The sequence below is a fragment of the Heptranchias perlo genome, unplaced genomic scaffold (assembly GCF_035084215.1).
Source record: "Heptranchias perlo isolate sHepPer1 unplaced genomic scaffold, sHepPer1.hap1 HAP1_SCAFFOLD_251, whole genome shotgun sequence".
Taxonomy (NCBI): domain Eukaryota; kingdom Metazoa; phylum Chordata; class Chondrichthyes; order Hexanchiformes; family Hexanchidae; genus Heptranchias; species Heptranchias perlo.
In genome coordinates, this window is record NW_027139263.1 from 84,312 (window position 1) to 102,375 (window position 18,064).

The following is an 18,064-nucleotide window of genomic DNA, read 5'->3' on the forward strand; positions in this document are numbered from 1 at the left end:
CAGGTCAATCTGAGTTAAACTGGTTAGTGATGAATGGGGGCAGGAAGACTTCATTCACCAGCTTTGTTGCTCTCCAGTCCCCACACAAACGTGGTTGACTCTTAACTGCCCACTGAAGTGGCCTAGAAAGTCCCTCAGTTACATCAAACTTCTAGAAAGAAAACCAAGAATAAAACCAGACGAACTACTCGACTGCAACCAAGGCTTTCGATCAGGACACGACGAAGGCACCCCTAGCCCAGTCGCCCCAGAAAAGTCCTCCTCACTAACATCTGGGGACTGGTGGCAAAGTTGGGAGAGCTGTCCCACAGACTGGTCAATCAACAGCTTAACATACACATACTCAGAATCATATCTATCAGCCAACATCCAAGACTCCTCCATCACCATCCCTGGGTATATCCTGTCCTAGAGGTGGGGCACAGTGGGATACAGTCGGTGGGGGGGCAGGGAAGTGGCCCTTGGAGTCCTCAACATCGACTCCGAACTACACAAAGTCTCATGGCTTCATGTCAAACCTGGCCAAAGAAACCACCTGCCCTCCCTCAGTCGATGAATCACTACTCCTCAATGATCAACACCATTTGGAGGGAGCACTATGGGTAGAAGGGCACAGAATGTAGGGGGATTTCAATGTCCACCACCAAGAGTGGCTCAATAGTTGGTCTGACCAAACTGGCCGAGTCCTGAAGGACATAGCTGCCAGTCTGGGCTTGTAGCAGGTGGTGAGAGAACCAAGAGGGAATAACCTACTTGACCTCATCTTCACCAATCTACCTGTTGTAGATGCTTGTGTCCGTGACAGTATTGGTAGGAGTGACCACCGCACAGTCCTTGTAGAGACCAAGTCCCATTTTCACACTGAGAACACTCTCCATCGTGTCGTGTGACACTGCCCCACCGTGCTAAGTGGGATAGATTAAAAACAGATCTGGCAGCTCAAAACTGGGAATCCATGAATCGATGTGGGCCATTAGCAGAACTGTATTCCATCTCATGGCCTGGCATATCCCTCACTCCAACATTACCATCAAGCCAGATGGCCAACCCTGGTTAAATAATGAGTGTAGTGAGCATATGAGCAGCACCAGGTATAACTGAAAATGAGGTGCCAACCTGGTGAAGCTACAATACAGGACCACATGCATGCTAAACAGCGAAAGCAGCATGCTATAGACCGAGCTAAGCGATCCCACAACCAATGAATCAGATCAAAGTTCTGCAGTCCTGCCACATCCAGTCGTAAATGGTGCTGGACAATTAACGGAGGAGGAGGCTCCATGAACATCCCAATCCTCAATGATGGCGGAACCCCGTATGTGAGTGTAAAGGTCAAGGCTGAAATGTTCACAGTACTTCTGACTGAAGATGGTTAAGTGGATGATCCTTCTCGGCCTCCTCCTGCAGTCCCACCATCACAGATTCGTCCTCAGCCAATTCGATTTGCTCCACGTGATATCAAGAAACGGCTGAATGTATTGGAAACAGCAAAGATTATGGGCCTCGGCAATATTCCGGCTGTAGTGCTGAAGACTTGTGCTCCAGAACTAGCTGTGCCTCTAGCCAAGCTGTTCCAGTACAGCTACAACACTGGCATCTACCCGACAATGTTGGAAATTGCCCAGGTATGTCCTGTCCACAAATAACAGGACAAATCCAACCTGGCCAATTAACATCCTATCAGCCTATTCTCAATCATTAGCAAAGTGATGGAAGAAGTCGTCAACAGTGCTATCAAGCGGCACTTACTCACCTGCTCACCAAGTCTTAGAAACACTCGGCTCCAGACCTCATTACAGCCTTGGTCCAAACATGGACACAAGGCCTGAATTCCAGAGGTGAGATGAGAGTGACTGCCCTTGGCATCAAAGCAGCATTTGACCGAGTGTGGCACCATGGAGCCCCAGTAAAACTGGTCAATAGGGATCAGGGGAAAACTGTCATACCTGGCACAGAGGAAGATTGTTGTGGGTGTTGGAGGCCAATCATCTCAGCCCCAGGACATTGCTGCAGGAGTTCCTCAGGGCAGTGTCCTGGGCCCAACTATCTTCGGCTGCTTCATCAATGACCTTCCCTCCATCATAAGGTCAGAAATGGGGATGTTCGCTGATGACTGCACAGTGTTCAGTTCCATTCGCAACCCCTCAGATAATGATGCAGTCTGTGCCCGCATGCAGCAAGACCTGGACAACATCCAGGCTTGAGCTGATAAGTGGGAAGTAACATTCGTGCCAGACAAGTGCCAGGCAATGACCATCTCCAACAAGAGAGTCTAACCATCTCCCTATGACATTCAATGGCATTACCATTGCCGAATCTCCCACCATCAACATCCTGGGGGTCACGATTGACCAGAAACTCAACCGGCCAGCCACGTAAATGCTGTGACTACTAGAGCATGTCAGAGGCTGGGTATTTTGTGGCGAGTGACTCACCTCCTGACTCCCCAAAGCCTTTTCACCATCTACAAGGCACAAGTCAGGAGTGTGATGGAATACTCTCCACTTGCCTGGATGAGTGCAGCTCCAACAACACTCAAGAAGCTCGACACCATCCAGGACAAAGCAGCCCACTTGATTGGCACCCCATCCACCACCCTAAACATTCACTCCCTCCACCACCGGCGCACCGTGGCTGCTGCAGTGTGTACCATCCACAGGATGCACTGCAGCAACTCGCCAAGGCTTCTTTGACAGCATCTCCCAAACCCACAATCTCCATCACCTAGAAGGACAAGGGTAGCAGGTGCACGGGAAGACCACCACCTCCAACACACACAGCATCCTTACTTGGACATATATCGGCCATTCCTTCATTGTCGCTGGTGAAACTCAGGGTTTTAATGAAACTACATTTCTCTCTCCTCAGATGCCAGCATTTCCAGCATTTTCTGTCTTTATTCCATAATATGAAGTGTTGGTCAATTTCACGTATAATGGCATTTTTACTTCAAAGCCTCAGCCTCCCTAACAAGCCTGGGTTTCAACTGGTTATTTTTACCCCTCAGCAGTTGGGAGATTTTTCAACCACCTCTATGAATTCTGAACATATGCAGTTTGTAGAATTTCCCAACATGCAATCTGTAAATCAGCATGAAATGATATACCCTCATCCTGGGAAGATTTGAGAGTTTCTTGGCTTATTCCAAATGACTTTGAAACAAAATGCAGATTGAATTCTCAAAATCTTATTTCAGGGAAGTGAAGAAATTTGCATAAATGTATTGACAATTGTTCTCCTCTGTTCCTAGCTCCTTACTGATAACAAAGATAATACCATGGTCATGGGTTAACAGTTAGAAAACAAAATAGAGACCATTTCTTGAGAATAGATTCCTTTTTACTCAGTTGTCTGTCTATTTCTGCAGAAAATTCATGAAGAAATTCTCTTCTAAGCCATTTTGATGCTTCAAGGATGTTTATATTTTTATATTTTTTGTCCATTACATTTAAGTGATGGAAAATCACAGGCTGCAGCTGGTGTGTAATTTCCCAAACTGCACTCTCAGTATCAGCTGGAAGCACAGGCGCAGAATTCTTACCCTTAAATGCTTTAAAGCAGGAACTGCTTATAATAGTGCAAGCAAGGTGGGGTTATTGGAGAGGATTGTAATCAGGACCAGTGTCGAGCTGGGGGTGGGCAGGATGACTGATGGACAGCAATCCAGTGGGAATGTCATGGTTGATGGTCCTAAAGGGGCCACGGGCAGTTTGAACCCCGTACTCTTGCCCTCCCTCCCTCCCCCACCCCCCACAAAGTTGTTAGTCCCTGCTCTCTCCCAATACTGCCAGACTATGGCACCTTCTTTGGCCAAAACCCCTTCCTTGATGGTGCAGACCCCAGGATTGAACTCCTAGTGACCCTTGATCATAGTGCTCCCAAGCCCTGGGAACCTCTCAAGTATTGCTAGACCCTATAGTCTCACCTCACTACACCAAGCCCTCAGACCTGTTTCCCAGTGGTGGTGTCCCCACCCACCAATAGAGAGGAAGAGGGAGAGAGAGAGAGGGGAAGGAAGAGAGAGAGAGAGAGAGGGGGGGGGGGAAGAGAGAGAGAGAGAGAGGGGGGGGGGGGGGGGGAAGAGAGAGAGAGAGAGAGAGGGGGGGGGGGGGAAGAGAGAGAGAGAGAGAGAGAGAGAGAGGGGGGAAGAGAGAGAGAGAGAGAGAGAGGGGGAAGAGAGAGAGGGGGGGGGGAAAGAGAGAGAGAGGGGGGGGGGAAAGAGAGAGAGAGGGGGGGGGGAAAGAGAGAGAGAGGGGGGGGGGAAAGAGAGAGAGAGGGGGGGGGGAAAGAGAGAGAGAGGGGGGGGGGAAAGAGAGAGAGAGGGGGGGGGGAAAGAGAGAGAGAGGGGGGGGGGAAAGAGAGAGAGAGGGGGGGGGGAAAGAGAGAGAGGGGGGGGGGGGAAAGAGAGAGAGGGGGGGGGGGGAAAGAGAGAGAGGGGGGGGGGGGGAAAGAGAGAGAGGGGGGGGGGAAAGAGAGAGAGGGGGGGGGAAGGGAGAGGGGGGGGGAAGGGAGAGGGAGGGGGAAGGGAGAGGGAGGGGGAAGGGAGAGGGAGGGGGAAGGGAGAGGGAGGGGGAAGGGAGAGGGAGGGGGAAGGGAGAGGGAGGGGGAAGGGAGAGGGAGGGGGAAGGGAGAGGGAGGGGGAAGGGAGAGGGAGGGGGAAGGGAGAGGGAGGGGGAAGGGAGAGGGAGGGGGAAGGGAGAGGGAGGGGGAAGGGAGAGGGAGGGGGAAGGGAGAGGGAGGGGGAAGGGAGAGGGAGGGGGAAGGGAGAGGGAGGGGGAAGGGAGAGGGAGGGGGAAGGGAGAGGGAGGGGGAAGGGAGAGGGAGGGGGAAGGGAGAGGGAGGGGGAAGGGAGAGGGAGGGGGAAGGGAGAGGGAGGGGGAAGGGAGAGAGAGGGGGAAGGGAGAGAGAGGGGGAAGGGAGAGAGAGGGGGAAGGGAGAGAGAGGGGGAAGGGAGAGAGAGGGGGAAGGGAGAGAGAGGGGGAAGGGAGAGAGAGGGGGAAGGGAGAGAGAGGGGGAAGGGAGAGAGAGGGGGAAGGGAGAGAGAGGGGGAAGGGAGAGAGAGGGGGAAGGGAGAGAGAGGGGGAAGGGAGAGAGAGGGGGAAGGGAGAGAGAGGGGGAAGGGAGAGAGAGGGGGAAGGGAGAGAGAGGGGGAAGGGAGAGAGAGGGGGAAGGGAGAGAGAGGGGGAAGGGAGAGAGAGGGGGAAGGGAGAGAGAGGGGGAAGGGAGAGAGAGGGGGAAGGGAGAGAGAGGGGGAAGGGAGAGAGAGGGGGAAGGGAGAGAGAGGGGGAAGGGAGAGAGAGAGGGAAGGGAGAGAGAGAGGGAAGGGAGAGAGAGAGGGAAGGGAGAGAGAGAGGGAAGGGAGAGAGAGAGGGAGAGAGAGAGGGAAGGGAGAGAGAGAGGGAAGGGAGAGAGAGGGAAGGGAGAGAGAGAGGGAAGGGAGAGAGAGAGGGAAGGGAGAGAGAGAGGGAAGGGAGAGAGAGAGGGAAGGGAGAGAGAGAGGGAAGGGAGAGAGAGAGGGAAGGGAGAGAGAGAGGGAAGGGAGAGAGAGAGAGAGAGAGATATGTGAGAGAGAGATATGTGAGAGAGAGATATGTGAGTGAAGAAGAGCGAGAGACTCCGAAGGAGGGATGTGAGGGAGAGAGAGCGCATGAGGAGTGAGAAGAGGAAAATCGGAACAGGAGGAGGCCATCCAGCCCCTCAAGCCTGTTCTGCCATTCAGTTCGATCATGGCTGATCTGTATCTCAACTCCATTTACCCACATTGGCTCCATATCCCTTGATAACTTTACCCAATAAAAATCTAGCGATCTCACTCTTGAATATTTCAATTGACCCCTCACATCCACAGCCTTTTGGCGGCAGAGAATTCCACATTTAACCCTTTAAAATGCCTGGTGTAATTCTGGTAAATCTGGGCTGCATCCCCTCCAAGCCCAATCCATCTTTCCTGAGATGCAGTGTCCAAAACCGAACACAGTACTTTAAATGGGGTCTAACCAGAGCTTCATGCAACTGTCACATCACTTCCTCCACTTTATATTCTTGTCCCCTGGAGAAAAAGGCCGACATTCCATGAGCATTTTTAATTGCTTTTTATACCTGTGCAATAGCCTTTAGTGATCTGTGCATATGGACACCCAAATCCCTTTGCTCCTCATGTCTAGTCTCTTGCCATTAAGAAAATGTTCCAATTTATCTTTCTTGAATCCGCAGTTTTGCCCACTCACTGAATCTGTCTACGTCCCACAGAAGAGGGAGGGTGAAGACGGCGGTGGTGGGGGGGGGGGGGGGGGGAAAGAGAGCGGGGTGAAGGGGAAGGGTGGTTGGAACAGGAAAAGGGAGAGGGGGTGAGAGGAGGAAGGAGGCGAGACGAAGAGAATACATCACATACCAGGGTTGTAGCGCTTGGCTTTCACCATCCCTGTATCCACAACATACTTGATGCCTGGAATTGTGACAGATGTTTCTGCAATGTTTGTGGAAAGAATCACTTTGCGGCAGTCCTACAAAATAAAACACAAACCATCACAAGCCACTGTACAAGTGTTCATTTTCTCATAACTCTCCCCTTCGCAGTTTTTGCCCAAACTCCTCTCCATGCCCTGCTCAAAAGAATAATCAGGTTTGAGCTTTGACAGTCAGTGTTGACAAACTATCTAACCGTGGACATCAGAACTAAGCCTCATCCTGTCGTCATCCAGCATCGAAACAAACATTCTCCGTTGGAGTCTCTGCATAATGAATAGCAGCAGGAACCCAAGTCAATTTCTTCTTTATCTAATCCACAGGAGCCACAATAATTGATGCCGGGGCTAGGGGGGTTTTTTTGGTTTGTGAGACTCGTTACACACTTAGAAAGGCCTGTTTAAATACAGTTAGTGTCAGGTTTTTCCAATCGGATATTTAATGGGTTCAGCACCACTGGCCACTCCTGGAAGTGAACTTGATGTCCCACATGATGTGAAGAGCAGAATCTAGATTAATGAAGCGAGGCCCAAGGGCTGTAACAGAGAACCCTTGCTTGTAAATCAGTGAATGGATTCTTTCACGTCACCACATCACTCTCATCTCTTTGAAAAGTGGACAGAATGCACACTCTCAACAGAGTGAGAATCAACAAGTGGTTGTATTGACCTCAGACAGGTGAATAATTATTAAGCCATATAACTCAGTGAAACATTAATTTCTTTATCCTCCTCAACACATAAAATAATAAAAATGTTGCTCACTTTCTCTCGAAACGCAGACTTTGTTGTAATGTTAATAGGAACAAGAGGAGGCCATTCAGCCCCTCGAGCCTGTTCCACCATTCAATTAGATCATGGCCGATCTGTGTCTTAACTCCATCTACCTGCCTTGGTTCCATATCCCTTAATACCCTTACCTAATAAAAATCTATCAATCTCAGTTTTGACATTTTCAATTGACCCCCAGCCTCAACAGCTTTTTGGGGGAGAGAGTTCCAGTTCCCTTAAACTGCCTAGCTCCTTGTTCTGGACTCCCCCCACCAGAGGGAATAGTTTCTCTCTATCCACCCTTTCAACTCCTTTAATCATCTAAAACACCTCAATTAGAGCACCCCTTAATCTTCTATCCTCTCCATCACCAAGACTGCCTTCTTCCACCTCTAACATTGCTCGTCTCTGCCCCTGCCTCAGCCCATCTCCTGCTGAAACCCCCATTCATGCTTTTGTTACCTCCATTCTTGACTATTCCAACGCTTTCCTGGCTGGCCTTCCATCTTCCACCCTCTGTAAACTCCAGCTCATCCACAACTCTGCTGCCCGTATCCTAGCATGAAATCTGACCATGGTATTACTGGGAGCACAGGACAATTGGAAGGAACTGTGCTGAGGGACCAAGAAGGAAATCACAAACTTCTCATAGCATACAAGGGTTTTCTGGAGGTCTAAATCCATCAATTAGGCAGTAACCTTTTTCAGTCCTCCAGGACTGCAAGTTTAAAGGGCTTAAGTTGAAATCAGCTTTACATACAAATGTGCAAGGATGAAAAGAAATGGCAGAAACTTGGAGGGCTGAAGGCAGGATTTGGGCCATCGGTCAAACACCCACAGTCTAATGCATAATCCAACAACCCTGGCTCAACAATCGATGGTTAATTCTACAAAGAATGGACACAGTTTAAGCGTCAGGATTAGTTCCAAGGACAGTGTTGTAGGTAGCTTTGTCGCTGCCATTCCATACAGAATGCTAAGTTGCAGCAATTTACAAATGTTTTACAGCAAGCCACAGCATTTATTGAGCAATGCTTATTTTAAGATGATTTAATCAGCAGTTCAGAAATATGTAAAAGTACCTTCTGTCCCAGTTGAAAGACTCGAAGCTGCTGTAAGTGAGGGAGTGACGCGTACAGTGGAAATACTGACATCTGTGTGGAGCCTGGTGGAAGGTGCTTTGCGATTTCCCTGCAGGTCCTACTCATGGCCTCAATCTCCTCCTGTCCAGTCAGAAAAACTAGAACGCTGTGAGAAGGCGGTGCCTCCTGTTGGAAAAGTAAAGTCATCATCTATTCACAGGGAAACGTGGCCTCAGACACCTTCCCGGTTGGGTTTGTTCCTTCTCCCCCCTACCACCTTTCATTGAGTTTTCTTTGGGATGGGAAAGAATCACATTTATTAGGACGCCCACAATGATGTCATCATGAAAATAACACATGGATTCCTCTAGATCTGACAGAATATTTTCATATGAAAACAATGGACGCAAAACGAGTAGCATTTGGAATATCCAGGCCACTTTTCCATAGTCCGATGGGTTTCCCTCTGTCGCAACTAAATTGATACTTTATCTCGGCTGTGATGTTGGGAATGAAAGGAGGTGGAGCAGTTAGATAGGGTAACTATCTAGGAAGGAGTAATAAAACAACTGGTGGAACTCAAAGTGGAAAAGGCATCGGGCAGAGGGCTGCATCCTAGAATGATGGGGGACGTCGGAGAGGGAACAGCAGAGAATCTGACCACAATCTGTAAAACATCAATGGATATGGAAGTTGTGTCAGAGGACTGAAGGGTTGTAAATGTGACATCTTTGCTCAAAAAGGGATAAACTAGGTAACTACAGACCAGTCAGCCCAACATCGGTCGTGGGTAAGCTTCTAGAGGTCAAAATACATCATAATCACCTAGAAAGATATGGGTTAACTAAGGACAGCCAGCGTGGATTGTAAACGACAAGTGGTGTCAGACAAATGTAATTGAGCTCTTTGAGATAACGAATGTTTTCCCTACATTACAACAGTGACAACACGTCAAAAAAAGTACTTCATTGGCTGTGAAGCACTTTCAGACATCCTGACATCATGAAATGTGCTATATAAATGCAAGTTCTTTCTTTCTTTCTTTCTAATGGAGTGTATTGATAAAGGAAATGCATTGGATGTTGTGTATATGGATTTTCACAAGGCTTTTGATAGCTAGACTCCTACGCAGCACCCTGACAAAATTAAGGCACGTGGTATCAAAGGGTGCATGGTACCATGGGTAGGAAGTTGGTTAAAGGATAGAAAGCAGAGAATAATTTTTTTTTTTTGGAGTGGATGGATGTGAACAGTGGTATCTCCCAGGGAGCAGTGGGACCACTGCTATTCTATATATGATCTGGACTCAGCATAGGAGGCACAATATCAAATGACACAAAAATAGGGAGTGTGGAGAAATCTGAGCAACTTCAGGAAGACATGAGCAGATTAGTAGATGAGTTCTATACAGATCACCAATTAGTCTGCAGCTAGAATATCACAAACACAGGAACAGGAGTAGGCCATTCAGCTCCTTGAGCCTGTTCCGCCATTCATTTCGATCCTGGCTGATCTGTACTTCAACTCCATTTACCTGCCTTTGATCCATATCCTTTGATGCCCTTACCCTACAAAAATCTGTTGATCAGTCTTGAAAATTTCAACTGACCCCAGAAGCCACAGCCATTTCGGGGAGAGAGTTCCACATTTCCACTAACCTTTGTGAAAAAATGCTTCCAGATTTCACGAACCGGCCTAGCTCTAATTTTAAGGTCATGACCCCCAGTTCTGGATTCTGCCACCAGAGGAAATAGCTTCTCTCTATCTACCCAATCAAATCCCTTTATCATTTAAATACCTTGATTAGATCACCCCTCAGCCTTCTAGACTTAAGGGAATAAAAACCAAGTTTATTCAACCTGCCCTTATAATTTAACCCTGGTATCATTCTGGTGAATCTGTGCTGCACCCCCTCCTTCCTAAGGTGCACTGCTCAAAACTGAATGTAGTACTCCAGATGGGGTCTGACCAAGGCTCTATACAACAGAAGCATCATATATTATGGCGAGTTTTGGATGCCTTATTTTAGGAAAGATGTCATGGATATGGAGAAGGTGCAGGAGAGTCACTAAGATTATACCAGTGATAAGAGGCTTCAGTTATGGTGATGGCGAGGGTCTGGAACTCACTACCTGGAAGGGCAGAGACTCTCATCGCCTTTAAAAGGTACTTGGATATGCGCTTGAAGTTCCATGACCTACAAGGCTACGGACCAAGTGCTGGAAAGTGGGATTAGGCTGGATAGCTCTATTTTGACCAGCACGGACACAATGGGCCAAATGGCCTCTTTCTGTGCCGTAAATTTTCTATGTTTCTACGTTATGAGGAGATGGTGATGGAGTTGCTAGAGAGACTACAGAAACTCATTCTAGAGTCACTTAACAGCCAGAGCCTGCAACTGCATTGTGGAAGTTGAATGGGAAATGTCGACATAGCAATTTACAATGATAAATGTTGACAAAAAAAGTGTGATCAAAATAATAACAGGAAATAAGGTTTGTGGACAGGAAGTGCACACCCTTCAGCAAGATTTTTAATATATTATAGATATATTGTATTACATCTATTGAATTAATAGCACTTTGTATTAATAATACTGCAAAAATGCAAGCACACAGAATTCAGACAAAACCCATCCTACAATTCAGTAAATCTAGTCCAATGTTCACAATGAAAACAGCAACAGATCATTTGGGTACTGATGGTTTGTGAGCTGTGTAACAGTTACTGCAAGTACTCACCTGGTGGATCTGAAAGACTGACACGAGCGAGGCGTGGAGGTAGTCATTCTGAGGTTCCTTTGTGTAAAAGATCTGAATGGAATGCTGCCTCCCTTCGAGATACAAAACTGGCGCTCGGTTAAAGTACTGGGAGAAGAGATCTACGTCCATTGTGGCAGACATGACAATTACCTTTCAAGAAGAAAAGAAAGAATCACTCGGACTGTTTTGATTGCGAAGGGACCTTTGTGCTGATAAACAGCCACAAGGAGGAACTAAAATGGCATCATAATGGGACAAGTCAATGCGATGATAATCAATAATCAATAACTCAAACTCAAGTGAGAAAAATTTTCCCTTTGAAGTTATGGAACAATTTTCCACCAGGTGTGCAGCTCATAGAGTCCAGGAAGTTCCAAGCTACACAACAGTTTTAACAATTATGGGTGGATATGGAGCAACTGTTTCCACTTGTGAGTGAGTCTAGAACAAGGGGGCATAAATAGTAGATAGACACTAACAGGTCAAATAAAGAATTTATTTGGCACAGGCCAGTTGATCGAGTTTCTGTGCTGTCGACTCTATGTACTTCTATGCAATGTTTAACTGGAAGAAAGAGTCGCTTATCCAAGACTGAATATTGTCAAGCAGTTTGACAGCACAGAGGCAGTGGAGGATCGAGAGAGTTAGATGTCATTAGCATATGTGTGGAAGTTAACTCCAAGTCTGCAGATGATGTCACCAAGGGGCAGGATGAAGATGAGGAAGAAAAGGGGTCAAGAATAGATCATTGGGAAATTAGAATTCTAGTTAACCACGCGGGAGCGGGAAGAGAAGCCACTGCAAGTGATTCTCTGGCTATGACTGGATAGATAGGAACAGAACCAGGCGAGCGCAGTCCCACCCAGCTGGATTATGGAGGAGAGGCATTGGAGGAGTACAGTGTGGTCGACCATCTCAAAGGTTGCAGAGGTTGAGAAGGATGAGGAGGGATAGTAGTCACAAAGGATGTCATTTGTGACTTTGATAAGGATCGTTTCAGTGCTGTGGCAGGGGCAGAAACCTGATTGAAGAGGTTCCAACATGGAATTGCAGGTAATATGGGCACAGATTTAGGTGGCGACAACATGTTCAAGGATTTTGGAGAAGAAAGGGAGGTTTGAGGTGGGGCGGTAGTTTCTAAGCGAGAAACTGGAGAAACACGCGAGTTCAGGGCTCGGGCAGAGGGGAGCCTGGGGGGGAAGTTTGGCTTGGTAGGCAAGTGGAAGGAGGGTGTGATGGGGGTGGCGGTGCCAGAGGCAGCCGAACGGATGGTCTCAATCTTAGTGACAACACAGTCCGTGAGCTCTGCGCATTTGTTGTTGGGAATGAGGTGGAGGGGGTAGAGGAGAGAGGTTTAAGGAGACGGTTGGTAATGGAGAAAAGCCGGGGGTTATCTTTGCTCTTCAGGATGATCCAGGAGTAGTGGGTGGTTTTGGCAGAAGATAATGAGGCCTGATAGAAAGAAAGAACTTGCACTTATATAGAGCCTTTCACAACCTCAGGACATTCCAAAGTGCTTTACAGCAAATAAAGTACTTTTGAACTGTGTATAGTGGGTTTGTATTGATTTCATAAATAAAAGTATTGATCAGATGACTGTCTCGAATGCACAAGCCTGCATTAAAAAAGGATAAGGATTGTCCTTCTTCCAAAAGTGCCATGGGATCCTTTATGTCCACCCAAGAGGCAGTTTAATGTCTCATCTGAAGCATTTCACATGGTTGAGCCAGACCTGGTGATGGATGGCCAGATACGCAGAGTCTGTGCCCCTTGGACTTGAAGGAGCGAAGATGGGTGCCGTACCAGGGGAATCGAACGGAATGGGAGAGGGGCAAGGCTTTGCAGGGGACAAGGGCATCAAAGGTCAATCTGAGGGAGTGGTTAAACAGATCGACAACTGCAAAAGTGTTGTGGGGAATGGAGGGCCAAAGGCTAGGCAGATGGGGTTTAGAAAGTGCAGTTGAAAGTGATTTGGGGGAGAGCTTTTTTCCTCAGGGACTGACACAGAAGAGAGTGGGGTTGGAAGAGGGTAGGGGGATATGGACAGAGTAAGCCTGGACAGTAATAGACTATGGAAGTAGAGGGATTGCAGGAGATGGCAAAGTGAAGGAGTTGGCTGAGTCTGGGTAGGAGAGCTTACATGGAAGAGAGGGCAAAGGGAGCTTCGATAAGATTGAAATAAACGATAATGAGGATTCTCTGTGCAGAGCCTGAGGGAGGAATGGAGGCAGGATATCTCGGTGAGAAACTTGGGGTAGGGCTGGGGGGCAGTAGATAATATGGATATACTGCTCTCAGGTTCAGAGTTTTGCACGAGGTCAGACGACAAACTTCAAGCCCTCACCTTCAGTGGCATTTTATGGAGTTCCTTCCGTTTTCCCTGTGCAGCCTTCACAATGCCGAAGAGAACATCCGTGTGTACAGTCCTTTCATGGGCCTCATCCAAAATTACAACACTGTACCTGCAAAGGAGGGGGTCTCCTAAGGCCTCTCGAAGCAGCATCCCATCAGTTAAAAACTTGATCTTACTCTTGTCCGAGGTGAGATCTTCAAACCGCACAGTGTATCCAATCTGAGATATAAATTTAGATTAAACATTAATAAATCAACTGTAAACGGTGGAAATCAAAAGGAAAGCAGAAAATGTTGGGAATACAAAGCAGGTCAGTCAACATCTGTGAACAGAAGAGTCATGTGTACATTTTTCATCAGAACTGAAAACTAAAAGATAAGCACTTCAGTAAGGTTGGGGAAAGAGAGAGACAGGGTAGGAACTACAGTTATGCTAACCACAGAGAGGGAGATAATGGGTAAATAATGAATGTTAATGTTAAAGGAAAAGGCTCGCAGGTGGAGGAAAAAGTTAAAAAACTGCAAGTGCAAGAAGTCTGAAATGAAAACAGAAAATTCTGGCAAACACAGTGGATCGACCAACCTGAAATGATAAAACGGGCCCCCCCTCCCCCCATGGCTGATCCCACCTCAACTGTGCTTTGGAGAAGGAACTAAAGCCAAAGGTCCACAGCCTCCTCTCCCCACAGTATACACTGTGCTGAGAAAGTTTAACAGCCAGAATCTTGAACCAGACCTAACCCCATACAATCTTACAAAGTTTGTCACACAACACACACAACTTTCAAATACACACAGATGTAGAGAAAAGAGAAACACTGTATTTAAAAGCTGTACCTAGAAAAGCTATACTTTATCTTTAGGTGTTACTTTTATTATTTTATCTACATAAAAGATGTTCTACTGTAAATACATAACTGTACCACTGATTAATTATTTGCTTGTTTCCTATTTGTGTACTCAATCTGCTGCATCCATGAGCTTATTGTGGATGATTGCATCGACATCATGGCCTTGTCGCAAACCTGGCTGACTGGTGATGACACCTTCCCCCTTAATGAAGCCTCCTCACCTGGCAATATCTTCCACCACTTGCCCCACCCAGACAGCCACGGTGGCAGTGTGGCCCGTATCACCAAATCACACATGGGCCTGTCCCCCTACTCCTCTGGCACCTTCTCCTCCTTTGAGCATCTCACCTTGTTCCATCCCTCTCACCTCTTCTTTAAAATCCTCGTTCTCTACTGCCCACCCAAGTACCACACCAAGTTTCTCACAGATATCTTCACTGCTTTCCTCCCTCAGCCTCTACACCGAGCGACTTCCCATCCTTGGTAATTTCAACCTCCATCTCAGCTCATCATGCCCTCTCCCCTCTGAGTTCACTGCCCTCCTATCCTCCCTTAACCTCATCCTCCATATAAACTCCCCTAACCATATTCACAGCCACCCCCTCGACCTTGCCATCTCGTGTGGCCTCTCTACTCCCATCGTGTCAATCACGGATAAGGCTGAATCTGATCACTTCCTTGCATCCCTCGCCACAGACATCCCCCTTCGCCCTCCCAACCCCACTTCCTCTGTATTCACCCCTGGAAAAAACTGTCCCCCAAGTCACTTACAACGGCACTTTCAAATTCCCAACTGTCTAGCCTTTGGCCCTCCATTCACCATGACATTTATGCAGAACCCATCTGCTCAATCACACCTTCACCTCCACCTTTGATGCCCTTGTCCCCATTTAAACCATTACTCTCTCTCACCCTGGTCATTCCCCTGGTACGGCCCTCATCTCCGCTCCTTAAGTCCGAGGGACGCAGTCTTGAACATTTATGGCGGACAGTTGGTTTAGTCATTCATCACCAGATCTGGCTGGACCACATAAAGCACTATCGGGTCCTGCCCCTCTGCCAAAACTGCTCACTATTCCAGGATCATCCTGGAAGAAGTGCGAGGAGCTCATGGACTTCTTTGTCACTAAGATTGAGACCATCCGTTCTGCTGCCTCTGCCACTTCACTCCCTTCCCCTAGCCCACCAAGCTAAACCTCCCCGAGGGATCCCCCCTGCCCGAGCCCTGAACTCACATTTTTCTCTAGTTTCTCTCCTATTTCCCCTCATTCCCTCTCCGAGCTCATCTTGTCCATGAGACCCACCTCTCAACTCTATTCCCACTAAACTGCTGACCACCCAACTTCCCTTCCTGGCCCCCACGTTAGCTCATATTGTTAATCGTTCCCTCTCCTTAGATACTGACCCCTCCTCTTCAAATCTGCCATCATCACCCCCCTCCTCAAAAAATTCACCCTCAACCCCTCTGACGAGGAAAAGGAGGTTGGAGATGGGGCGGTAGTTTGCAAGGTCAAAGTCCTTGAATGTGTTGTCGCCTCCCAAATCCATGCCCACCTTTCCCTCAACGCCATGTTTGAATCCCTCCAATCAGGTTACTGCCCCTGCCACAGAACTGAAACGGCCCTGATCAAAATCACAAATGACATCCTATGTGACTGTGACCATGATAAACTATCCCTCCTCATCCTTCTCCACCTGTCTGCAGCCTTTGACATGGTCAACCACACCATCCTCCTCCAAAGCATCTCCTCCATTGTCCAGCTCCTCGCCTGGTTCCATTTTACCGATCCAGTCGTAGACAGAGAATCACCTGCAATGGCTTCTCTTCCCGCTCTCGCACTGTTACCTCTGGAGTCCCCCGAGGATCTATCCTTCTCCCCCTCCTATTTCTCATCTACATGCTGCCCCTTGGCGACATCATCCAAAAACACGTCAGGTTCCACATGTACGCTGACGACACCCAGCTCTACCTCACCACCATCTCACTCGACCCCTCCACTGTCTCTGATTTGTCACACTGTCAGACATCCAGTACCAGATGAGCAAAAATTTCCTCCAATTAAATATTGTGAAGACCGAAGCCATTGTCTTCCGTTCCCTAGCCACCGACTCTATCCCTCTCCCTGGCCCAGACCGTTCACAATCTTGGCTTCCTATTTGACCTCGAGATGAGCTTCCGACCCCATATCTGCTCCATCACCAAGGCTTCCACCTCCGTAATATTGCCTGTCTCCACCCCTGCCTCAGCCCATCTGCTGCTGAAACGCTCATCCATGCCTTAGTTACATTTAAAATAAAATTGCTGGACTATAACTTGGTGTTGTAAAATTGTTTACAATTGTCAACCCCAGTCCATCACCGGCATCTCCACATCACATTTAGACTCCACTGTTTCAATGCTGTCCTGGCCGGCTTCCCATCTTGCACCCTCTGTAAACTTGAGCTCATCCAAAACTCTGCTGCCCGTATACTAACTTTCACCAAGTCCCGTTCTCCCATCACCCGTGCTCACTGACTCCCAGTCCGGCAAAGCCTCGATTTTAAAATTTTCATCCTTGTTTTCAAATCCCTCCATGGCCGCACCCTTCCCTATCTCTGTAACCTCCTGCAGCCCTACAACCCTCAGAGATCTCTGCGCTCCTCCAATCTGGCTTCTTGCGCATCCAAGTACAATAATCACTAAAAGCTAGTGAACAGGTACAAGGAATAATTTAAAAGGCTAATGGAATGGCCCTTATCTCATTCAGTTCCAGGCCCTGCACCTGAGCGGGTGCAGCGCAGATTCACCAGAATAATACTGGGGCTAAAAGGGTTAAATTATGAGGACAGGTTGCATAGACTAGGTTAATCTAACTGAAAGGATTTGATAGGGTAGATAGAGAGAGACTATTTGTTCTGGTGGGAGAGTCTAGAACCAGGGGGCATAATCTTAAAATTAGAGCCAGACCGTTCAGGGGTGATGTCAGGAAACACTTCTTCACACAAAGGACAGTGGAAATCTGGAACTATCTCCCCCAAAAAGCTGGTGAGGCTGGGGGTCAATTTAAAATGTCAGAACTGAGATTGATAGATTTTTTATTAGGCATGGGTATTATGGGATATGGAACCAAGGCAGGTAGATGGAGTGAAGATACAGATCAGCCATGATCTAATTGAATGGCGGAACAGGCTCGAGGGGCTGAATGGCCTCCTCTTGTTCCTATGTTCCTCCTTCCTATCCCCAATTTTAATCGCCCCACCACTGGCGGCTATGTCTTCAGCTGCCTCGGCCCTAAACCTCTCCGCCTCTCTACTCTCTCTCCTCCTTTAAGATGCTTCTTAAAACCTGACTCTTTGACCAAACTTATGGTCACCTGTCCAAATATCTCCTTATGTGGCTCAGTGTCAAATTTTGTTTGATAATCGCTCCTGTAAAGCGCTTTGGGATGTTTATTACGTTAAAGGCACTATACAAACGCAAGTAGTTGTTCATATTTTGAAGTTTAAATGAGTTCTCTGTGATACTTTCAAATACTGAAGTGGAGTCTTGCAGAGATACTAGATAATCCAGCAATTACAAACAGATGTGCCTTTTGCTAAATATGATGTGATGCCAAACGTTTATCTCGATTTAAAGACTGGCATTTCTATAGCGCCTTTCACGACCTCAGGACTTCCCAAAGTGCTTTACAACCAATGAAGTACTTTTGAAGTGTAGTCACTGTTGTAATGCAGGAAACGCGGCAGCCAATTTGTGCGCAGCAAGATCCCACAAACAGCAATGAGACAATGACCAAATGATC

The 18,064-nt window shown here is 47.6% G+C and overlaps 1 protein-coding gene across 2 annotated transcripts in view; it reads right to left on the reverse strand.

Moving 5' to 3' along the window:
* dhx33 (DEAH (Asp-Glu-Ala-His) box polypeptide 33) overlaps nt 1-18,064 on the reverse strand; it is a 69,206-nt gene that overhangs the window by 32,445 nt on the left and 18,697 nt on the right. For both annotated transcript variants that reach the window (XM_067978229.1, XM_067978228.1), the window contains 4 exons: nt 13,424-13,651; nt 11,059-11,229; nt 8,318-8,503; nt 6,392-6,503 (listed from right to left, as the gene is read on the reverse strand). In XM_067978229.1, coding sequence (XP_067834330.1) covers nt 6,392-6,503; nt 8,318-8,503; nt 11,059-11,229; nt 13,424-13,582 — 628 coding nt within the window. In that variant the 5' untranslated portion in view covers nt 13,583-13,651. The remainder of the gene's footprint in view (nt 1-6,391; nt 6,504-8,317; nt 8,504-11,058; nt 11,230-13,423; nt 13,652-18,064) is intronic.